Below are 13,996 nucleotides of genomic sequence, written 5' to 3' on the forward strand. Positions count from 1 at the left end.
CTACATATTGTTCCTAGAGTCACCGCTGTTTAGGACACATGCATCATCTTGTCACAGTTTGATGAAGTGGCGACTAGAACGGTGAGCCATGACAAAGCGGGGCTCACAATCTCTCTGTTTCTAATGGAGCACACACTATGTGGTGTGCTTGACTGGGCACTGGAGGCACAGCAGCAGAGGAAATAGGATTTCTTGCTGTATCAGACCCAGCAGGATTCTTTGACTACTGGCTCTATCCCCGTGAAGCAGAGGCAGCAGGGTGCTGGCAATGAGGAGGCAGAGGAAATGTTGCAGGCTTCAAGGGGGTTATTTCACCCCTTCCAAACGCTGTTGTCTTCAGCATCACCTAGGACTCTGAATCTTCTAATGTAGGCAGTATATGTGGCAAATGGGTTCTTTCATGCTGAAATCCCCATGCATTGACCATAGGATGTAGGCCATGAAGCAGAAGGACCATTATTGGGTGGCCACCCTTTTGGATCCCTGATAAAACGGTTAAATGGCAGATGTCATGCTACCATCTGAAAAATTGTGTCACTTAGAAGAGGTGCTGAGGAAGAACCATTTTGCCACATTTCCAGATAGTGGCAGGATCTTCTTTCATGCCCAACGTGCCTTTGATGCTCATATCTGGAAAAGGAGGAGCAGCAGTGACACTGGCTGCTTCAGCAATGCCTTTAAAAGATTTTTCCAACCACAGCGCTCAAACCTGGCTGCAGGCAGCAGTCACAGGCAACAGACTACTTGGGGTCCAGGGCTAATGTGGACACTTATTAAACTGAGGACCCCATGCACTATTGGGTGTCCAGGCCAGACCACTAGACGAAGCTTGCACAGTATGTGCTGGAGCTTCTAGCTTGCCCTTTTCTGGCCTGCTACCATTAGCAGCTTCTGCCACCTCTCCTTGTCTGCTAGCAGCTCCAGCTTCTGCCACCTCTCCTGACCTGTCACTCTTAACAGCTTCTGCTCCCTTTGCTAGTCTGCCACCATTACTAGCTTTGCCACCTCTCCTAGCCTATTAAGGTGCTCCAGCACTGTGGACTATTCCAGTGCTCTTGCACTTTAAATGTGCCACATATAATGTTTCTGCAGCTGTACATCAACTGAAAATTTTCTAATGTTTGCTGCAGGGTAAGTCATGGTCTGTGTCTCCACAGAGCATGCAGCCTATCCCAGTGCTCCATAACTCTAAAATATTTAAGTCTATTGTCTCTCAGATAATGACCTAACCAGGTGCTTACATACTGTTCAGCCACTGTACAATGTGTTTGAAATGTGAAATAGTACACTGTAATTATTATTTCATGATAAAATCAGCCTCATCTCTCCCGCTTATATTGCAGCCTAAACAAGATGCTTACATACTGTCTAACCACTGTACATTATGGGTAGCTATTGCCTCTGAAATAAAAACACTTTAATATTTTTTCGTATAAATCTGCCTTGCCTCTCCATCTTACAGTACCTAATCAAGCTGCTTACATACTGCCCAGCCACTGTACAATATTTGTGGCTATTGTCTCTCAAATAATACACTTTAATGTTTTTTTCAAAATAAAACTGGCTTTGCCTCTCTCTTTTATATTATGCCCTAACCAAGCTGCTTACATACTGTCCATTATTTGTGACTATTGTCTCTGACATAATACACTCTAATTTTGAATTAAGAATACAAACTACCTGGTATCTTCCTCCTACATTGTAGCCTACATAAGCTGCTTACATACTGTCCAGCAACTGTACAATGATTTTTGCTATTGTTTCTAATATAATACACTAATTTCAGGATTTCCCTCTTACATTGCAGCCTAACAAGGTGCATACTATTTAGCCATTATACAATGTGTTTGGCTATTGTATTGTATTAAGGAAAAAACCTTCCTCCTCTCTCCCTCTTATATTGCGGCCAAAACAAACTGATTACATACTGTTCAACCACTGCACATTACATGTGGCTAATGCCCCTGAAATAGAACACTTTAATTTTTATTGCAATATAAAACCTTTTCAGCTTGCTGCCTGTTCAAGTGCTTGCATACTCCCCAGACACTAGCCAATTTCTGTATTAATGTGTGGGAACACATTATCAGTATGGTACAGCAAAATTGTAACATCACAAACTATACCATGAAATTATTTTTCCACTGGCTAATTTTTTTGAAGTTGAGGGCTTTAGCTTCATTTAGCTTGGTTGCCCCCCCTTGCAAGGTACCCTCAATCTTGATGGCATGTGGCCTGATATGGTTCAGGAAGCAGGGGGCTGCACATTTGCTACTTATGAAAGCCCCCTTCTGTATACCCCTAGTTACTTATTCACCCCCAAAAATTACAAAAATAAACATTGTCCATTGATGTAAATCCAACACTAACATTGTCCAGCAATGTAGATTTGTGTCCATCCTGGTGAGTGATGCCCAATAATGCTGCCCATACAACAATGCTGTTTCGCCACTACTCCTGTCACAAATCACAGCTCTCCTGGAATGTAAAGACAGTGGCAGGAATGTTTGGCCAATGATGTCACCCAGGATCCCAAATGCTGTTGTTTACATTCCAATAGTGCTGGGGATCTGTCATGTCATTTAGAGGCGGTATTGTATGTCTGATAAATGACAGACTTGCGTCTGGGTTAGGGTCAGCCTGTTTTTGCAAAATGCAGTGGAAGCATCTAAACAGAATCATGTCCTATTTAGATGCTTTGTACTGAGCATGGCATAACAGCTTAATCTCTAGCTGATTTAATAGGCCGCATAAGCTTTATCTGATCTAAAAGGTTACATAAGCCTTCAAAGCACACCTGTCACAGGGGCTACTATTGCCGATCCTGGCTGTCTCTACCTGTAATATTTTTTCCTGGTATTTATATAGCGCCGGCAATTTACGCAGCACTTTCACATCAGTCCCTGCCCTCAAGGAGCTTACAATCTAAGGTCCCTATCTCACATGCATACATACAATGGCCAATTTAGACAGAAGCCAATTAACCTACCAGCATTGGAGTGTAGGAGTCTTGGAGTGTAGGAGGAAACAGTCTTTGGAGTGTAGGAGGAAACAGTAGTACCCGAAGGAAACCTACGCAAGCGCAGGGAGAACATGCAAACTCCTTGCAAAAAATAACCTGAGTGGGATTTGAAAAGGAATAAAGTCTTTCTCTGCATATTTGTTCTACGCCAATGACTCAAAGTACTGAAGATCATTCTCATTCACTTTCAGGTGAGGTCAGCATTGGCAGCCTTACTTTAAGCAGTTTCTCTTATAGTACATTACCCTAAGGGCTCACTCACACAGGTGCAGATGTCCTTGTACCATAAAAAAATTACACCTGCACCCAGGAGCCACAGGTGTTGCGCATAGCCCTCCTGTACATGTTAATGGCCTGTACGTATGAACGCACCCAGAGCAGCATTTACAAGCATATAGCCCCAGTCTGTCATTGACATGTGCACAGAGATCTGGATGGTTTTTACCGTACGTGGACCTCTGAGCCCTAAAGGTGACAAAGCCACATCATTTAGAAGTTTATTTTGACATTATTTAGATAAATGGACAGCTAGCATATGAGATGAGGTAGGTTCGAGATTCTGCGAGATAGAATTCAGCTCCTGCCTCGTCTTAGATCTGAAGGCCCTAAATGTCTTCATTTGGGCCCAAAAAGTTTACATGGAAACCAACAGGTCTAGCTTTTCTCCCACCAGAAAGACGTTCTGGCCTTCCTTGACATCAAGGTTGAATACTTGCATATCCCCATTTTTCCAGTGCATCAGTGATTCCTCTGCTTTGCTGTGGGTCCCCAAAACCTCCAGTTTGTGACCCTGTCATTCGTCCTTCTGCACCTCAAGTGTTGACCAAGTTGCTGGCCCCTGTGCTAGTCCTGCTGTGCTCCCAGGGCATTTCCATTAAACTCCTGAACCTTCAGAAGTCAATTCAAGGATTGACTCATTGCTTTAAAATCTGGGTCTCAGCTTAGACATGAGAGTTCTGAGGCTGATTGTAGACTCTTTTGAGGCAGTCCCATTTCAAACCGCTAACACTCAGCATCCTGCCAATGTGGAACAAATCAGTCCAGTCCTTGGACAGTCCGATTTGCCTGACATCAAAGACCAGATTGTCCTTCCCCTGGCGGTTTAATATCGCTACCCGGAGCTGGGGAAGACCTTTCTTCCACATTCATGAAAGATCCTCACGATGGATGCCAGCTTGTCAGGCTAGGGAGGAATCCTAGACATTCTGTTGGTGCAGGGGTCCATAGCCACCCTTCCCCGAGGTGAGTAAGTGAAAGTCGTTTTTCCAGGTACCTTAGACCCAATGAACTGCAAGGGGAGTTTTTGTTTTTTACAGAATTTAGCTGTTAAGTGTATTTCCACATGAGAAAACCCCTCTGTATGTTTGTTATTTGTTCCCATTAACACAGCATACCTAAAAATACATTTTATAACATGTTTCTTATCTTTTAGATATCTCTGTGGACCAGGCCTTTGCACAAACTGCAAGCTCCGCTGTACAATTTATTTTCAATAATCTTTATTTAGTTTTTTTTAAACAATTTATAAAACAACATACATATACCAGAAACATAACTTCCTACGCCCATGGGAGCATTACTTAAAAAAACAATAAACATAAATCTTATAAAGTGATAAACCATCCATTTCAATATTATAAATATTATATAAACTTCCCTCTATTCGCCACCATCCATTCATGTTTCTCCCTACATCCTCACCCTACACCCCCCTCCAAAAAAAAAAAGAATTACCCCCTCCTCCTATCCTCCTCCTCCAAAGCCATAACATTAAATCGAGAAATGAGCAGTGGTACACCATACCTGAACCCATTCTCTCGTATCCAGATGTTTTTCCAAATCACATTACCACTGAGACGCATACTTCGGCAAAGTCCAATTTTTACTCTCCATCAATACATTATAAATAATGGACAGAATACCCCCACACAAGGGGTCCTGTAGGCATTTCTGTTCAAATAAAGTTAATCCAGAGGGCACATCTGATTTAGCTAACCCTAATTGTATAAAGCTTTTGATTTGTAGGTACCTTAAATCTACAGTGTAAACAACATATTTGATAAATGGAGCAGAAAATCATTTATCCTACATGGCCCAACTTCCACACACTTTCGAAAGCCAGATTCCTTGAATATATAACTCCTTCCCATATCCAAAAAGAGAATGCCTGATTAATGGATTGTTAACATGTTTCTGATGTGAAGACAAACTCCAAAGCAAATTGTCTATGGCTATAGGCAGGGCTGGATTAATATAGGGGCGGGTGGAACTCCCGCTACAGTCCCACCCCTGCAAATAGGCCCAACTGACCCAAATCCGCCAGGTTGACATGGTTCAAATTGCGGCCGAGCTGGCCTGACTCGAAACATGCCCCGCTGGCCCGACTCGAATTGTGGCCGGGCTGGCCCAACCCAAAACACAGTCCGCCCAATGACAATCCAGGCTGGCCGCGACCCTCTATTCAGGGATATCATAGGGCCCTCTGATATGCCTGAGCAAAGAGCCGCGGCCGCCAGCACTCACTGACCACCTAGATCCCGCATTGACCACCTGGAGCCCACAGTGACAACCTGGAGCCCATACTGACCACCTGGGGCAATCACTGACCACCTGGAACCCGCACTAGCTACCTGCTGACCTCACTGACCACCTGGAGCCCTCGCTGACCACCTGGAGCCCGCACTGACCACCTTAGAGCCAATATTGACCAGCTGGAGCCCTGCAATGACCACCTGAGGCCCTCACTGACCACCTGAGGCCCATACCGACCACCTGGAGCCCTCACTGACCAGCTGGAGCCCGCACTGACCACCTGGAGCCCTCACTGACCACCTGGAGCCCTCACTGACCAGCTGGAGCCTGCACTGACCACCTGGAGCCCGCACTGACCACCTGGAGCCTGCACTGACCACCTGGTGCCTTCACTGACCGCATGGGTCCCGCACTGACCGACCTGAGAGCCCGCACTGACAGCCTGAGAGCCCACACTGCCACCTAAGAGCCCGAATAGCCTCCTGAGAGCCTGCACAGCCGCCCCTTAAACCTCACACAGCTTTCCTGAGACCCTGGAGACATCAGGCCACGAACCCAGGGCAACACAGTATTTAGCTTCATATTATTCTGCATTGCTGTATAAAGTATTCCTGGGATGTGTAGCCCTCCATAGCTGATGGTATTCTGCATTTCTGTGTAATGTATTACTGGGATTTGTAGTCCCTCTACAGCTTGGAGTCAGTGGCAGATCTACCAGAGTCACAGCTGTAACTGGGCCCTGGTGCTCCACCACTGACTCCGAGCTGTAGAGAGACTACAAATCACAACCCGGGCAGGAAGAAGAGGCCTGGGTGACCGTCGCCATTTCCATAAAAAGCCCCCCCAAAATCCTCAGCACCAGGCCCGTGATGCTCTTAATCCGGCCCTGGCTTTAGGATTGACCTCTTCTGAATCAATAGTTACCCACAGAGGGGCAGTCAGCCCCATGTAATAAGATATCATAGGTGCACTTTGCCCAGTTTGATTAAAAAAAAACAAATGTGGCACTGCAAGATGTCCTTTACCCCGAGGTTGGACAAGGACATTTTTAGTTACTCACGTTTTTTTTTCTCCTGATAAGCCGAATCAATTGCTGCTGAGGGGTTTCATGGTAGATATTGGGACGGCAATTGATGATACTCAAAAAAAATCTAACAATTTGTAGCGCTCATCCCCGAAGGAGCCGCTGGATGATCGGGTCTTCTGTTTCACCTCTGTGACACACCACAAGCAATGAACCCACAATTTCCACCTGCAGCTGCAATATCTTTCCTCTTAAAGGACCTGACACCACAATACGGCTACAAATTTAGGTAGCAAAGTCATTTTTATTGCTGCTATTCTTCCCAGCCATGATAGTTAGTATCTCTTCCAAGATTCCAACATCTGCTTGACCTGGCATATAACCAAAGGATAATTGGCTTGGTAAAATGAGTCATAATCAGCTGTTGAATGTACTGTATGCCTAAATAATTAATGATCCAGGGTTCCCAAGAGAAAGGGTACAAACTCTGTAGTCTTTGCATCAAGTTCTGTGATAATAGGAATTATATTGCCATCGGGAGGCCTTTATACAGCACACAGGGTATCGCTCGGGGAAGTTTCCGCTACATCGTGGGACTCGCCAGGGTTGTCCTCTGTCGCCTTTACTATTCTCTGTAGCGATTGGACCACTTGCCATTGCAGTACGGAACAACCCTAATATCAAGGGTCTGAAAGTAGGAGGTTATGAACATAAGGTAGCCCTGTTCGCAGATGATACGTTTTTGTTTGTGACCAAACCCATAATATCTCTCCCGATTCTGCTTGATCTTGAATCCAAAGCATTAAGGCATGGATGTTGTAACGTTTTAGCTTCCTGCAGAATCAGCTGGTCCCCTGAGCACTGGCCCTGATATTCAGTTTTAGGGTGACTTCTCTCACTTGTAGGGTCCTATGGAGCCACTGTTGTGTGTGCAGTGAGCTGTATGAGACACTCCTTGCTCCTCTCTTCTTAAAGCTAGCTGAAGCATGGCTGTTGCAGACTTTTCTGTCCATTGTGATCTTGTACTGTACAGGAAGTTATGGGGCTCTATCTAATAGAGTAAACCTTTTCGCGCTCCCATGCTATCTGCAGTTACCTGCTGTTTTTTTTTTTTTTGTATTCTGGCGTCGGTCGCTGGCCACCGTCAGAATAAAATAAAAAAAAACAGATAGCAGGGGAATGCATAGCTAGGCTGCTATTGGCCATTTCAAATTGCAATACCCAATAGCAGGATGGCTATTGTTGTTTTTTATTCTGATGGTGGCCCACGGCAGCTGTTAGAATACTACAAAAACATAACAGCAGATAGCAGGGGAAGTATTAGCTCCTCTGCTATCTGCTGATTCCCCTGCTATCTGTTCCCCCCTATCCAAGGGGGAGGGGGGCTGGGGGACCTCCCGGAAATTAGTTATTGCAGATTGGGATACTCCCGTACTATGGGACTGGGAGCGATGGAGTTTACATCACTTCCGGTCCCATAGCTGTCAGTGCTGGGCTCCTGAAGCCCAGCAATAAGCTATTGAAGTGCGATCTTTTGGACCCCCAGTATCACCTTAAAGAGTACCTGTCACCACTAATCTGCTAACACATGGGGGGGCTTGTAAGCCCCCCTATGTGATAGCAATTAAAGTAAAGTAAAAATAAATTAACAGTTTTTAAAATTAATATAAAATAAATGTAGAAATAATTTTTTAAATGTTAAAGTCCCTCCACGATTCTTCACGTAAACACACGTCGGGTGCGCCTATGTATGAAATCGACGATGGCGCTATACATGTTGGGTATCGCCACGCATGCCGGAGTGAGAGCATAAATTCTAGGGCCAGTATTTATGCGTATCTCTAAACTGATGACTTGTAGGGGCTTTTAAAGCGTCGTCTATGGACTTTTTGGGGTATTGAATTTTGTCGCAGTTTCACGGACGCACACAATTTTTAACCTGGGCATGTTGGCTATCTATTTACTCGTTGTAACCTCATCTTTTATTTTAAAAATTAGTATTTTATTGTGTTTTCTGCATTTAAGTGCATTTTTCACTAAATTTGGTGGTTTGATAAGAAGATGCGCTAATATCGTGCAACATAAAAATTTGCAATTGCCACCATTTTATTCTATAGTGTCTTAGCTTTCAGAAAATATATAATGTTTGGGGGTTTTAAGTAATTTTCAGGCCCTACAGTGCGGATTATAACATGGAAACAAAAGATTAAAAAAAAGGCCTCTGTCATGAAGGGGTTAAGCAAAGCAAAGCAAAGCAAGTGCACATGTTTGATCTGGATTCATTATTGAGTTTCATACTACTTTGAGCGTGCCCCTTTAAGCCAAGCCCAAAATTCAGCATAGCACAACCTCTCCCATTTTTCTCTGCAGTATATGCCTCGTGTTTTCCCTTATCAGCATGCCCCATGTTCTCCTGTTCTGACATTGGGAGGTATGGGTTTACATCAGGGGTGGGCAAACTCCGGCCCTCCAGCTGTTTTGAAACTGCAAATCCCATAAGGCATTGCAAGATTCTCACAGCCACAGGTATGACTCCCAGAACCAGATGCATGATGTGATTTGTAGTTTCACCACAGCTGGAGGGCAGCGTTTGCCCACCTTTGGTTTACATTAGAATGGGTTCACGTTAAAAGTAAATGCTCTAAGTTGAATAAAGTTCTTCACAAACTCTGGAAAAAAACTTCCTGCAATGAGATTAAAACTGCAAGCTGTACAGACACTTGGTGCGCTTCCTCTTCACGCCTAATGATACATTATGATCCGCCTTCAGCGCTATCTTTGTAACATGACGCTCACCCCCATGACAGTACAGAACTTCAACCTCAACCTCCCTCACAACCAATCACAAGCTGCCGCTCTGACATCCGCCCAACCAATCAGCTCGCACTTCTCAGTTTGACTCGTCCGCTTAGCCAGATAAACTTTATGCTGGGATCGGCCCCGGGGGTCCCCGGAGATGGGCGGGTCTCGAGTGACGCCAGCGAGACAGTAGCCAGTCGTCTTGTTTGTCTTGCTTGATTGATAGGTTCGTCAGCCAATAGGATTCAGGCGCTGGTATTTCCTGTATAGTAGTTTTTAATATGGCGAAGACTTACGACTATTTGTTTAAACTGCTTCTGATCGGTGACTCGGGGGTCGGAAAGACTTGCGTGTTATTCAGGTTCTCAGAGGATGCCTTCAACTCTACCTTCATATCTACTATAGGTGAGAGGCGGTGGAGGTGTGGGGAGCAACTGGTGGGACTGGAAATGGGGAATGACAGGGGAGCAGTGCTGGGGCCAGCGGCGTACTAGGGGTGTATTCTGACCACCATGGGGCAGTACACTCAAGCCTGGCGGCTATGTGGTCATGGTAATGGTAGCTTAGTATAGCACATTCATTAAAACATGGGTACATCATGTATGGAATTAGCCTTCAATTGCTGTAAAAGTCACCCTGTTGTTAGAAAAAAAATCATTTCTGCCAAACCCCCTCAAAACTTCTAAAACCTCCCTTTTACAGTTGGTGGGTTGGGTGGCAGCTCTGCATTTTTCAAGAGAACACCCTTCTGCAGAATATTCTCCTTCTGGGGATGTCTGGTCCCCTTCAGGCCTCATCAGATCCTCCCAAAAGCATGGGTGTCACCACTGAGTCCCATAGGGGCTGGTGGCGGATGGACTTTTTTTTTTTTTTACAGGGAGCATCTTTCTCAGTGACAGAGTTGCTCTAATGCCATAACTTTATTCAGAACTTTATAGAGAAAATCGTTTAAACCCACGTTAGGTTTTTATTTTGTCATTTGTGTCTGATTCGGGACAGTACCCTTTACTTCATGCCCTGTAGACACAACAAGAAGTGAGGGAAGATCTCTTTAAGGGATAATTGACCTCATATGCATTGGGGCTGCGCTGGCTGTTGTTTATAGCGCAACGGCCAGCACAGCCCCAGTGCAAGACAAGGCAATCTGCCTTGTCCCAGATGGGCTTGGTTCACACCACTACATTGTGATGGAAACGCGGTGGTGTGCATTGAAAAAAAAAAGTACAGCTTGCTGTACCTTTTTTAGCGCAGCGGGATGCGATGCGGAAGAACCGCCTTGCACCCCACTGTGCCTGTAGAACTTAATGAAAAAAATTTAACTTGTGACATTTCAATAAAGTTCTACCAAAAAACAAACAAAACACAGAATCAGTGCATTGACACTTTGTTGGGCAACGCACACCAGCTGCTGTTTGTTTAGCGCAACGCCAACCTTTAAGGGTTCCACAGATAGCAGTAAAACCGGGCTTTTGTCCCAGTAGTGTTACTCTCCCCAATGAGGACACAGACAGCAATGAAACTCCAACATTGATTCTAATTCCTTATTATTTTGTCCAAAACTATTGAAAAAAATATAAATTTGGGTACACTGTAACAACACATCTAAGCGGCACTGAATTGTCTTATGACTGCTGAGCTTTGCTGAAAAGTTCTCATTAGGATGCCGGTGACTCTGCTGTCTAGCATCCTTAGTTGCTAGGCTGCAGGCGCCTATTTGTTGTCTAGCGTTCTTTGTTGCTAGAATGCAGGTGACTTTTTGCTGTCTAGCATCCTTGGTGGCTAGGCTGCAGGCGGCTCTTTGTTGTCTAGGGTCCTTGGTTGCTAGGCTGCAGGCGACTCTATGTTGTCTAGGGTCCTTGGTTGCTAGGATGTAGGCGACTCTTTGCTGTTGTGCTTCTTTCATTGCTAGGATGCAGGCACCTCCCTGCTGTCTAGTGTCCTCAGTTGCTAGGGCACAGGTGGCTCCAATAAATTGCATATGCGCTGTACACTCTATGCATGTAAGTGTTATCACAATTGTCCATATGATCCATACACAGAACCTCAGACACAGGTTTTTGTATTTTGATATACTGCTAAAGGCAGTGCAAGTTTGCTAATCTTTAAGCACTGCGTTCATTGGCTCATATAAAAAAATTGAAAAAACACTGTACTGATAAAAACACAAAGGGGGGAATTTATCAAAACTGGAGCAGACAAAATCTGGAGCAGTTACCCAGGGCAACCAATCAGCTCTCTTCAGTTTGTTCAGTTAAGATTTGAAAATGAAAGAGAGAAGCTGATTGGTTGCCATGCACAGCTGCTGCAGACAGAATCTGGAGCGGTTGCCCATAGTAACCAGTAGCGATGCACCGATATATCGAAACATATCGGCCGAAAGTGCAATTTTCTTGCCGATACAGAGGTGCATCTATTCTTTCTCTCCTCCCTGCTGGCCGCTGCTCCTGTGTCCGAGCAGGGAGGAGATAATCTGTCACAGGTGGCCGAGCTCTGCGGGAGGAGAGTGCTGTGAGCGGCCGGCATCTCTCCTGTCACAGATCTGAGGAGAGCAGTGTGGGCGCAGACAGCCAGTGCTGTCACAGGAGTCGGCTCCGCTCGCTCAGCCTTCTGTGACAGCTGTCAGGAGCGAGGTACAAGCAGTCAGTGATAGCTGAGTGTTTGTAAATAATTGAGGACATGGTATGGTTACTATATCCTCAATTATGAATGAATGGAAAGTGATCTACATCACTTCCTGTTCATTCATGATTGTGGATATAGTAAACCTACTATGTCCTGAAGTTTATGAATGAACAGGAACACTCAGTATAGAGGATTCCTGTGCATTGATAACAGGGGATACAGAAAAGAGGTTGAGGACTTTGTGTTAGGGCTGCAACAACTAATCGACATAATCGATTTATAATCGATTAACGTGACCGCGTGGCAATCGTGTGCGGATTGCCGTGCGGTCACAGAGTCCCACACCACTGCTGATCGCGCTGGCGACACCATTCTTTTCTAATGGCACCCTAGTTGCGATGGGTGGATCGTGCGGTTTCCCGCCGTGATTCCACCCGTGCAATCGAATATGATCGTGGCTAAAAATTATGAAGAGGGTTGTTCACTAAAGAGCAGAAGGATTAAGCTGAAGCTTCAGCTAATCCTTCAGCTCACTTCGGCCGCCGGAGCACTTCAGTTCAACTCGGATTAAGCGTCTGGGTGGGAATTTTAGAAGGACCCCACGTTATTTTTTTCCCCCATTCTAAAATTCCTACCAGACCTAAAGGGCCTGGTATGACTTTTGGGGGGATTGCCAAACACTTTTTTTTACTTTTTAACTTGGGGTCCCTTCTAACTTTCCTACCAGACCTAAAGGGTCTGGTATAGATCGGGAGGGGGACCTCGCACTGTTTTGTTTTGTTTCTGTTTACTTTTTTTTTTTATTCTGGTCGCTACCTCCGATGTAGTGAGCAGAATAACAGAGCCACTGAGTGGCATTCGGCTATTCGCTCACTGCAGCGAGGTACGGTTCAGCCGATCCAGATGTTGGATCGGCTGAGGCGAACGGGTTCTGCGCTTCGGTTCAGCCGAACATGCTGAGCACTCCTAAGTGTTGTCACCCTGGGACACGAAGTGTACTACTGGCAAAATCGCTAGCTGTAAATAAAGGAAAAAGCCTGAAAAAAAGAGAAATAATGCAGCCAGCACATCCTGGGACCATTGGCTGCAATAGATTAGAGTTTTTCTTGGCTTTAGAGACACTATAAATAAACATTTCAAGTTCTTCATGGTGAATAGTAAAGCTTCCAGTGAGGCCAAAACTTTTGTTTCGTAATCATTATTTGGAAGATAAAATGTTGCCATCTGATTTTAACAGCACCTCTGCCAATATATGTACACATACATTTTTTTATGTAAATTAGGTATGTTATGTTTATGATGGCTCTTCTGAAACCAGTATGAGTATTAATAATTTTTCAACATTTTTGATTGCCTACCACCCAGCAGGCATCTGCTTGCAAGTCTGGACATCCAGTGTCATCTCACGCCTATGAGCACTCTTAAGGTGCCCATACACCTTACGATTATCGTACGATAATCGTATGCGATCGACTTTTCGTACGACAATCGTAACGTGTGAATAGAGTGCCCGACCGATAGTACTGTACAATCGTACGACTTTTGACGGTCAAAGCTGAGCTGTGTTGTCACCCTGGGACACGAAGTGTACTACTGGCAAAATCGCTAGCTGTAAATAAAGGAAAAAGCCTGAAAAAAAGAGAAATAATGCAGCCAGCACATCCTGGGACCATTGGCTGCAATAGATTAGAGTTTTTCTTGGCTTTAGATACACTATAAATAAACATTTCAAGTTCTTCATGGTGAATAGTAAAGCTTCCAGTGAGGCCAAAACTTTTGTTTCGTAATCATTATTTGGAAGATAAAATGTTGCCATCTGATTTTAACAGCACCTCTGCCAATATATGTACACATACATTTTTTTATGTAAATTAGGTATGTTATGTTTATGATGGCTCTTCTGAAACCAGTATGAGTATTAATAATCCTGATGAATGAGGAATTTTTCAAAATTTTTGATTGCCTACCACCCAGCAGGCATCTGCTTGCAAGTCTGG

General features: G+C 44.6%; 1 protein-coding gene across 2 annotated transcripts in view; it reads left to right on the forward strand.

The window, feature by feature from the left end:
* Positions 1 to 9,404: 9,404 nt before the first annotated feature.
* Positions 9,405 to 13,996, forward strand: part of RAB8A (RAB8A, member RAS oncogene family) — a 36,234-nt gene continuing 31,642 nt past the window's right edge. Inside the window, exon 1 of one of the 2 annotated variants that reach the window (XM_018555664.1) lies at positions 9,405 to 9,782. In XM_018555664.1, coding sequence (XP_018411166.1) covers positions 9,659 to 9,782 — 124 coding nt within the window. In that variant the 5' untranslated portion in view covers positions 9,405 to 9,658. The remainder of the gene's footprint in view (positions 9,783 to 13,996) is intronic. The other variant, XM_018555663.1, reaches the window with a different exon arrangement.

The sequence above is a fragment of the Nanorana parkeri genome, unplaced genomic scaffold, assembly GCF_000935625.1.
Source record: "Nanorana parkeri isolate BGI_ZX_2015 unplaced genomic scaffold, ASM93562v1 scaffold207, whole genome shotgun sequence".
In the NCBI taxonomy this organism is placed as follows: Eukaryota; Metazoa; Chordata; class Amphibia; order Anura; family Dicroglossidae; genus Nanorana; species Nanorana parkeri.